Here is a 10,588-nt window from a genome sequence, read left to right as displayed (position 1 = left end):
CTATAATCTGTAGGCTATAGATATGTCGTATAAGTACCAAATATATGGTACTCGATAGGCAACTACCAACTAAGCTCCAAAGATAATAAATATATATACAACATATATACAAAATTGGAATCTAAACCCAAAGGTCTAGTATCCACACAACAAAGCTAGTGAGATAATAACGATAAACTATTGTATTCATAACAAAGCAACTATCATAACAAGATGAAGGAAGTATAAAGTATGAACTATCCTATGCCAACCATACTAAAGAATCTTAATATTATACCATATAACACCATCCAATATATAAATAGAAGGTAAAAGAAAGATGTATAACAATATACAAGACCAAGGACTAAATATACAATCTGAATAAATGAAGAAAGAAAAGGACATGAGGTAATACCATAGCTACATGTAGCTATATATATATATATATATATATATAAGGGTCAACATGAAGTACAACCTAAATCATCAATCATCATAACATCATTTTACGACCTTTTAATCATAGCAGGATTTAGTACTAACATACTTAGGGATTATAATCCATACGTCCAATAACGAACTAATCATGCATAAAGATATGCTCGTAAAATACACTGGCCTAGAATCATACATCAAATATTAATATAACATACTCAGGGCTTCTAATACATACATCTAATAATGAGCTAATCATTCATAAAGATATGCTCATAAAATAAAAGGGCTAAAATCATACATCCAATCTCAATACCGGATTATTAACAAAGCTTTCACAAAATATCCAACATATTGATCATCACAATAATAATAATAATTGTAATGACAACATGAGTATCTGGATAGTTCGGACAAATAACAGGTAGCTGAGCCTTTCACAAACCCTAACCGCCCAAGAATCATGAGGTTTAATCAATATACAACGCACCACAGTTATGCTCATCACCCATACCTATGTAATCCACCATAAAACTGATAGATATAGGGGTATACTGGTGATAGGCAATGGAAATGCAGGAATGAATGCCAAAAAATAAAATTTGTGATACCATAATTAACGAGGTTGTTGGACAACCTACGAGACCATTACACAACCTCTATAATACTGATGTGATACAAAAGATCATTGCATAACCTTCGAGACCATCTCACAACCTCTATAATAATGATGTGATATAGGAGGTCATTGCATAATCTCTGAAACCATCGCACAACCTCGATAATAGTGTATGATACAGGAGGTCATCACACAACTTCTTAGACCATCACACAACATTTATAATAATGATAATAAATATATAGCCCGAGGTAAAATTTAGGACTAAATCATTATAAAAGAGTAAAAAGAGTGAAAATCTCTCACGACTGGAGTAATTAGTAGTATCAAAATCATAGACTGGAATCCATCACGACCAAATCTTTAAAACACCATTTTCAATCTCAATACACATAAATTACTCTTAAAGGTGGTATGGTTCCTATTATAAAGAAAACCATATAAAATACAAAAAGTGGTATTTTATCTCTTTTTAGGAAAAAAAGTAGTAAAATCATATTTTTGTTGGAATCACACCATTTACCTTTTTAAAGATCATGAATGTACAAAATCTATGCATGCCATCACTAGTATTCAAATAATGTAAACATAAGCATTATCATGTCTACAAACTATGGCCACATCCTTACAAGGATAAACCATTTCCCAAAATCCAACCAATATCATAACATGGCCTTGGGCATATGTCTGAAATTATTATAATATTATAGTCATGGACTTAGTCCCACATAAATATCCAAAACTCATTATACATAATCCATAGAATATGTATGAGCCATAACATATCTGTAGGCCATATAACATACTCCAGGGAAAACCATCACATTCATCAGTCACAAAGTAATCTCATACTAAAGGCTCGTTAGTCTCGACTATGCCTAATATTCGTAAGTAAGTCCTCAAGGCCTAACACAAGTCATGGCATAAGGTGGGACAAAGGAACAAATGTGCGAGCATAGAACATTTTAGGCTTTTAACTTGAAATAATTGTAAGTTCTTACGTAATTTTTGCCATTTATAATTATAGTCTTTGTGATATTACAGGTAAGTCAAGAAGCATGAAACCTACGAAAACTACGTCAAGAAGGACAAATTTTGATAAAGTAGATAGGATGCTTGTAGTTGATGACTTGGCTGATAAGTCATCAACTTAGTGATAAGGTGTCAGATGAAAACAGTTAAATCAAGATTCTCAAAGAATTATGAACTCCTTGATAATTCTTCTGTTGTGCATGTTGTCTATTAGTTGCAAATAATAGATTAGACCTAACTGTTGGCTTCTTGTAGTAAGAAATCAAGTTAATAGGAAGTGAATTATCAATAGAGATTTGGAAGCATTAAACTTTTATTTAATAATTAATGTTGTAGTAAGGTTAATTAACTTGAGATAAGATCTGGATAAGTATACGGATTTTCCTAAGTTTGACAGAATTAGATAATCTATTATTTAAATAGGTCGAGAGACATTTAGATAATGCTTTGATAATGATAATCTGTTGTTCCTATATGTCATAAGAATCTTGAGCTATAACTAGTGTATGTCAAGTGCCAATAGTCATAGTGAAAACAACTCTAGTTTACCATAACATTAATTTGAAACATTGAAATATTAGTTGCAATTGTTAAAACAAAGTGAGTAATAACTTTGATTTAACCTCTAAAAACCCTCATTTATAGGAAGTTGTTAACTATTAGTCGATTGAATCACAAATAACTTAAATTAACACCATATTCCCTGTGGGATTTGACCCCAACATAGTTGGATTATATATGTGACGACTACCGCTTACTCTCTCGTTATTGAGGTGTAATTTAGGTGTATCAAATTTTGGCACCGTTACTGGGAATATGGTCGTCACTTGAGAATATTTATGATAATTGACTCATAGTTAAAGTTTTCTAAATTTTACGTCTATTTGTTGTTTTTGATTTTTACAGATTCTGTGTTGTATATGCCACGAACCAGAAGGTAAGAGGAACCACTACTACCTTTTAGTCAGGAACCTCATTTGATTGGTAGAATGGTTGAATAACAAGAAGCTCAGTGATGCAGTGCAAAATCCTCGAAATGATGGCTCTTGCATGGAAATTACCACTCATAGTGGTAAAATATTACCTAGCCCTTCTGTGGGCAACTCTGTGATTAATGATATGATTGAAGAAGCTACAGAAGATGATGAAACCCGTCCAGTGTAGTATTATAAGATGGAAGGTAATGCAAGTACATCTAACCATCAGCAAGTTGATAAGTTAGAAAAATAATAGAGAAAAGAGAATAAGGTAGTGGTTACTACTCTCCCCAAACCATCGCCACCTTTCCCATGATTGAAAAAAAAGGTTGATGACACAAAGTTCATCAAATTTATGGCAATGCTAAAGTAGCTGATAGTGAATGTGCCTTTAGTGGAGGCACTAGAGTTGATGCCCAGATACACTAAGTTTATGAAGGACCTTATGATGAAGAAGCGAACAATTAGCTAAGAATCGGTAGACAATCTTTATGATTATAGCGCCATTTCAACACGATCCTTAGTACAAAAGAAAGTTGATCTGGGAGCGTTCACCATCCTTTGTACTTATGGGTTACTTGATTTTGCTAAGACCTTATGCGATCTCGGAGTGAGTATTAACTTGATGCCTTTTGCTGTTTATAAGAGGTTGGGTTTAGGGGATCCTAAACCAACAAATATGAGATTGTCCATGGAGGATAGGTTAGTAAAGCAGCCAGTGAGGATATTGTATGATGTGCTGGTAAAGGTACCCAACTTTATATTTCCTACAGATTTTGTTATTCTTGACTGTGAGATAGATTTTGAGGTACCCATAATCTTGGGCAGACCTTTCCTGCTAACTAGGAGTGTGCTTATTGATTTAAGGACTAATGAGCTACTGTTTAGGCTTAATGATGAGGTAGTTTACTTTGATATGTGCCAGTCTCTGAAGAACCCAAAGGATATTAGTGTATTTTCTATTATTAATGATTATTATGAAGATGACCAAGAGGTTCTAATCGAGGAGAAATTTGCTGTGGAAACTTTTGTTGCAGTCTTAATGAACTTTGATGGTAAAGGTATTGAGGAATATGAAGAGACAATGTGTGATTTGATGGGAATTGGATCCTATTCATATGCTCCAAATAAGCTGGACTTAGATCTAAAAAATCATCCAATACCATTTACTAAGCTATCTATCGAAGAGCCACCAGTGTTTGAGTTGATGAAGTTGCCAGGGTATTTACGGTATGTGTTTATAGGTAGTGGAAACACTTTACCTATGATTATTTCTATGGATTTGGTAGAGCACCAGGTTAAGGAACTTATGTCTATACTTAGAAGATTTAAAAGGGATATAGGTTGGACTATTACTGATATTATTGGTATTTCTCCGAGTATTTGCACTCACAAGATGCTGCTTGAGAAAGATTGCACACCAACCATTGAGCACCAACACCGCCTTAACTCACCGATGAAAGAAGTGATTAAGAAGGAGATCATTAAATGACTTGATGCAGGAGTTGTATACCCTATTTCTAATAATAAATATGTAAGCCTTGTCAAATAATCCCCATCCAATGTGTGCCTAAGAAAGGGGGCATGACTGTAGTGGAGAATAAGAAAAATAAGTTGATTCCACTTAGGCCTATGATAAGGTGGAGATTTTACATAGACTATTATAAGCTCAACTCATGGACTCTAAAGGACCACTTCCCAATGTCGTTCATGGATCAAATGCTTGATAGGTTGGAGGGAAGAGGTTGGTATTGCTTCTTGGATGGGTATTCAGACTATAACCAGATTTTATTTCCCCAGAAGATCAGGAGAAGAAGAAATTCACTTGCTCATATGGTACTTTTTCTTTCAGGTGGATGCCATCTGGTTTATGTAATGCACCTGCCACTTTTCAATGGTGTATGATGTCTATCTTTTATGATATGGTGGAGGACACCTTGGAGGTGTTTATGGATGACTTTTCAATGTTAGGTGATTATTTTGACTTGTGTCTAAGAAATCTGAGTAGAGTATTAGAAATATGTGAGGAGTTCAACTTAATGTTGAATTAGGAGAAATGCCACTTCATGTTGAAGGAGGGCATTGTCCTTGGTCACAAAATTTCGGCTAAGGGAATCAAAGTCGACTGGGCCAAGATCAAAGTTATTAAAAATTTACCACCCCTTTTTTAGTAAAGGATGTGAAGAGTTTCCTTGGTCATGCAGGGTTATATTATTGATTTGTAAAAGACTTCTCCAAAATTTCAAATCCACTTTGCAAGATGTTGGAGAAGGAATTCATGTTCATATTTGATGGTGATTGAAAGAAGGCATTTGAATGCCTTAAGGAGAAATCGGTTGTTGCCCTAATTATTGTTGTACTAGATTGGTCGATGCCATTTTAAATCATGTGTGATGCAAGTGGAGTGGTGTTTATGGCTGTTCATGGCTAGAAGAAAGACAAGCTGCTTCACCCCTATTTACTATGCAAGAAAGGCATTGAATTGGGCTCATAAGAATTACACTGTGACTGAGCAGGAATTTCTCACGGTGGTCGATGTATTTAAGAAGTTCCGCTCTTACTTATTGGGGACCAAAGTGGTAGTGGATACAAACCATGCCGCTTTGAGGTATTTGATGGCAAAGAAAGACGAAAAGCCAATGCTAATTATATTGGTGTTGCTTCCTTAAGAGTTTGACTTTGAAGTCAAAGATTGAAAAGGACACAAAAATCAAGTTACAGATCACCTATCTAGACTTGAGGGAGATCAAACAGCCAAGGATGAGCTTGAAATCTATGACACATTTCTCGATGATAAAATCCTAGATGCTATGCTTGAACGAGTACTTTGGTACGTGGACTTTGCAAATTATATGGTAAATGAGATTATCCTAGAGAATCATTATTTACACAAAAGAAAGAAGTCTCTTCATGATGTTACACGCTACTTCTGGGATTAGCCAAATTTATTTTGGAGGTGTTCGGATAATATTATTAGGTGGTGTATCCCGGAGGTAGACATGTTGAGTATTCTGGGAGCTTGTCACACTTCCCTAATTGAAGGTCACCATACAGGTGACCGTACTACAAGAAAGGTATTGTAGAGCGGCTATTATTATCAAACTCTATTCAAGCACGCAAATTAGTTCATGAGGAAATGTGACCAGTGCCAGAGACAAGGGTCAATATTAAAGCATCATTAAATGCCCACAACAAAGATATTGCAAGTTGAACTATTTGACATCTAGGGTATCAATTTCATGGGGAAATTTGTGAGCTCCTATATTCTAAAATATATCTTGGTGGATATGGACTATGTGTCGAAATGGGTTAAAGTAGTTGCTTTGGCTGATAATGAAGTCAAGAGAATGGTGGATTTTCTGAAAAAGAACATCTTCTCCTATTTTGTAGTGCTAAGAAATATCATTAGCGATGGGGGATCCCACTTTTGTAAAAAAACATTCTGAGATACTTTGTTGAAATATGGTGTGAAGCAGCACAAGGTGGATACTCCATATAACCCACAAACAAGTTGGAAAGTGGAAGTTTCGAACCGAGAGATTGGCTAAGACGATGAATGCGAGTAAAAAAGACTGGTTTCAAAAGCTTGATGATGCTTTGTGGGCATATCAGAGTGCTTTTAGGACACCTATTAGGATGTCACTATATCAGTTGGTCTATGGAAAAGCATGTCTCCTTCCGGTTGAACTAGAACACAAGGCTTTATGGGGTTTTAACAACTGAACATGAAGTTGAAAGAAGCAGCTGAGTTAAGGTTGGGACAATTAAATGAGTTGGATGAATTCCGTCTTGAAGCTTACGAAAGAGTTGATCTCTATAAAGAAAGGATGAAGAATTACCATGACCAAAGAATAGAGAAGAGAGATTTTCAAGCTAGTGATTGGGTGTTATTGTTCAACTCTCAACTTAAGCTCTTTTCGAGCGAATTGAAATCAAGATGGTCAGGGCCGTTCAAAGAAAGTCAAGTTTTTCCATCAGGTATTGTGGAACTTGAAGGTATGGATGGAAGTCTATTCAAAGTTAATGGTTAAAGAGTCAAGATCTATGTTAATCCAACGGATAATGCAAAGCTATTGTCCATTGTGTATCTTGATGAAGGTTGAGTAGTCTAGATAACCAAGTCGTGCCGCGGCAGTAAATCAGGCGCTATTAGGAGGCAACCCAAATTGTTATGTTGTAAGTATGTTCATTATTTTTAATATTTTATGTTTGTAATAAGTTTTTTAGGTGTGCAAGGATAAAAGTAAAATTGATGATGTCAGTAAAATAGAATCGACGACCAAAGTTGATTGGTTATTAGCATGCTGACAACGTGCCACTTGATGTCGTTAGCTCGAGTAAAAATAGGCACCTTTCTGGATAAGGGTGACAACAATAGATGATAAGTCGTTACCCTTGTGATAAGCTATCACATGAGGCTGTTAATTGAATAAAATGGGATGCAATCTGGATAAAGCTAATGACCAAGGATGATCAACTATCGCATATGTAACACCCCAATTTGCTGAACTGGGAATGCTATACGATACTCATGACCCCGAAGGACCACAATCTAACCCATGAATGATATTTGTACTTGTATACAACATAAAATACTGAATAAGGTGGAATCATGCACTAAAAGGCCATAAGGCTCAATACTGAACATAACATGGATGAATAAAATACCCAAAACAAAATTGTAAACACTGAAGTCTGAAACATAATAGTCTGCATCTAATCTGAAAGCCTCTACTCTCTGAATAATCTGAATAAGGAGTTGATGGGACATGTTCGCAACTAACTCCAACTAATAAATAATTAATGAAATAGTGGAGAAATAATCATGTTGTCAAAGGATGAGGACTCACTTCTAATCTGACTGCTGAGACTGGAATCTACTGCTGATCTGGAACTCGTGTCTCTGAACCTATGGAGTAACATAAAAAGAACGCACCATAGCTCAAATGCGTCAGCACAATAGAATGTACTGAGTATACATGTAAATTAGGCTAATGCAAGGGTTAACATACATGAATAATGCTAGCTGACTGTCTAACATGAATGCGAGAATGCATACATTAATACATAACTGTAACTGACACTATGATATCATAATTACTGAATATGAATATTGATTACATGACATACTAATAACTGATATAACTGATAGTATAAATAGTTGTATATGAATGTAACTGATAACATGGGTGACTGAATGTGACAATCCGAAATCTTATGGAACTATCTGAGTTCCTTACTGTATCTGAGTCAAATATATCTGTCAGTCTTGAATCTAAAGAACTATCTGATTTCTTTTACTGAGACTGGTACTAAAACTTTGGGAGGTAGAATTTAACCGACATGCCCTTGATACGCTATTATTGCTGAGTTAGGGTCTAATCTGTAACCCTAATTGGAAGGGTGTCAATACCGCACCACTGGTAAGGACAAGCTGTAGGCGACCCTTATCTGATGGTGTACCCAAAAGAGAACGGTGGGGCACTTATCTGACAGTTCTTATCCACCTTATAAACCATCATTGTATAGTATTGATGTCTTTACCTATGCTGGCTATATAGTTTAGGAATGCAAGGATGACTTCTAAGGGTCACACCCTCATCTGATAGTATGTGTCCCCATCCTTGGGTTCACTCAGTGATAATTTCTATTCCCATCTAAATGGACACTGAACATGATTTATTGAACTGAACATGAGCTGAGTTACTAAGTTCCGGTGACTGACGGAATACTACAGATAGCTGACAACTGACTGAGTCATGAGATTATGGAGTTTTTTCCTGAGTCATAAGACTATCTGAAGTCTAAGGATTCATAGATTGGCTGAGAGTATTGTTAAAACATGACATGGCTCTAGGTACATAGCTAATGTTTCGGGTACAAATACCCCCAAGACTCGAGGGAAGGAAACTGACAAAGCATGACTTACTTGAAGACATAATAATCATCATAATACATTTACCAAAGCATTTCATCAAACATGTGATAGGCATAAAATTGTACGTAAATGGGGATTTCACAATATCATGCTAATTGGATAGTTTCCCTTCATCTAGGAATTTAACCACACATATAGTAGGCATTGAATGTGAAAACAACATCATACAACAATTAACTGACGTGATTTAATTCCAATTTAATCATTCAAGGGTTTAGTCCTAGGGTTTTATGAATCTATGCCGATACAAATCAACCCATATGGAATTTAACACTCATTCATGGAATACAATTCAATTACTCATCATCAACATGAACAAAAGCAGCCGAATCCTAAAATTCAAAATCCATAACTTGAATTTAGAAAAGGGATTCTTGGGGTTCACAGACGAATGGAGTATATGAATGAACACTATGCATACCTTAGTTCATTATTTTGTGAAGATTAATGGTGAAACCTTCTTGAATTTGAATCCCCAATAGAAACCTTAGCTTGTTCTTGAGAGAAAATTGAGAGAAAATTGTATATTTTGGGTGAAAAATAGCTAAATCACGTGTTATTGGGTCTTAATAGGGGTAGGAAATTGACCCTTTTAACACTAGATGGGTCATTTAATTTCAGTAAAATTTTTTGGGTGCAACGTGGCGTTATCACGTCGTGACTCTAGAAATTGACAATTGGAAAATTGAGTGATGGTGCGATGCGGAGACATCGCGTTGCCCCTTCCTTCGTGACCTGGAACTTTGGTGCGACGTGGGTGATATCGCGCTGATACACTAGAGAAAGGACAATTCTAAATTTAAGGGTTGGAGCGATACACCATAATCGCTGACACCTACTCGAAATTGCCAAATGCTATTTCCTCTTGTAGCGCGGTGCTCCACTGACTAATATGGCGCTGTTTAACGACGGGACCTTGAAATAGTCATAACTTCTTACCCGGTTATCAGATTTAAGCAAATATCTATCGATGAAAATCTTATTGAATTTTCCATATGACAAAAAGTGAAAATCTTGAAAATTCCTCATGGAATAATTATCATTCACTTTAGAAGCTAATACTAGGCATTCTTGGGATGAAATTTTCTAGAAATCTTTGGGGTATTACAATATCTCTCCCAGAGAACATTCATCCTCGAATGAGACTGACTGAGAGGGGAAATAATAAGTTGAACATGAACTGAACATGAATAATTAGAACATGATCTCATGACTGACAAGCTGAACATAACATACTGAACATGCATATCTGATACATGTGTAACTGATTCATGAATGCATGATTGAATGTTCCGAGGAACTAAGTTTCTCACAATGAAAATGCATTTTTAACTCATAATTATATAACCAAGCTGATACATGAATGCATGATTAAGTATGCAATGGTACTTGATACCAAGTTTATACTAGTAACATGAACATGAAACTAAATACCAAGTTCGTGATGAACACTGATCATGAAACTGGGTAAGCTTAAGAAGAACATTTACCTTGAGCTTGATCTGAGTTGGCAGAAAAGAGGTGAGGATACTAGGTGCACATGTCTACTTCTGCTTATCAAGTAGCTCCATCGATGGACTAATTTTTCCAAAGAACTTTAACTAG

General features: G+C 35.6%; 1 protein-coding gene across 1 annotated transcript; it reads left to right on the top strand.

Annotated features, from left to right (window-relative positions):
- Positions 1-6,770: 6,770 nt before the first annotated feature.
- Positions 6,771-7,076, top strand: LOC124889657. The gene has a single exon (XM_047401632.1). The coding sequence runs from the start codon at positions 6,771-6,773 to the stop codon at positions 7,074-7,076; it is 306 nt and encodes a 101-aa protein (XP_047257588.1).
- Positions 7,077-10,588: the final 3,512 nt, after the last annotated feature.

This window comes from Capsicum annuum, chromosome 12 (assembly GCF_002878395.1).
Source record: "Capsicum annuum cultivar UCD-10X-F1 chromosome 12, UCD10Xv1.1, whole genome shotgun sequence".
Classification (NCBI taxonomy): Eukaryota; Viridiplantae; Streptophyta; class Magnoliopsida; order Solanales; family Solanaceae; genus Capsicum; species Capsicum annuum.
This window is presented reverse-complemented; position numbering and strand designations above follow the sequence as displayed.

What these genes read in the sequence shown, in the direction of transcription:
- LOC124889657 (XM_047401632.1), top strand. Translation starts at nt 6,771, where the DNA reads ATGAAGTTGAAAGAAGCAGCTGAGTTAAGGTTGGGACAATTAAATGAG.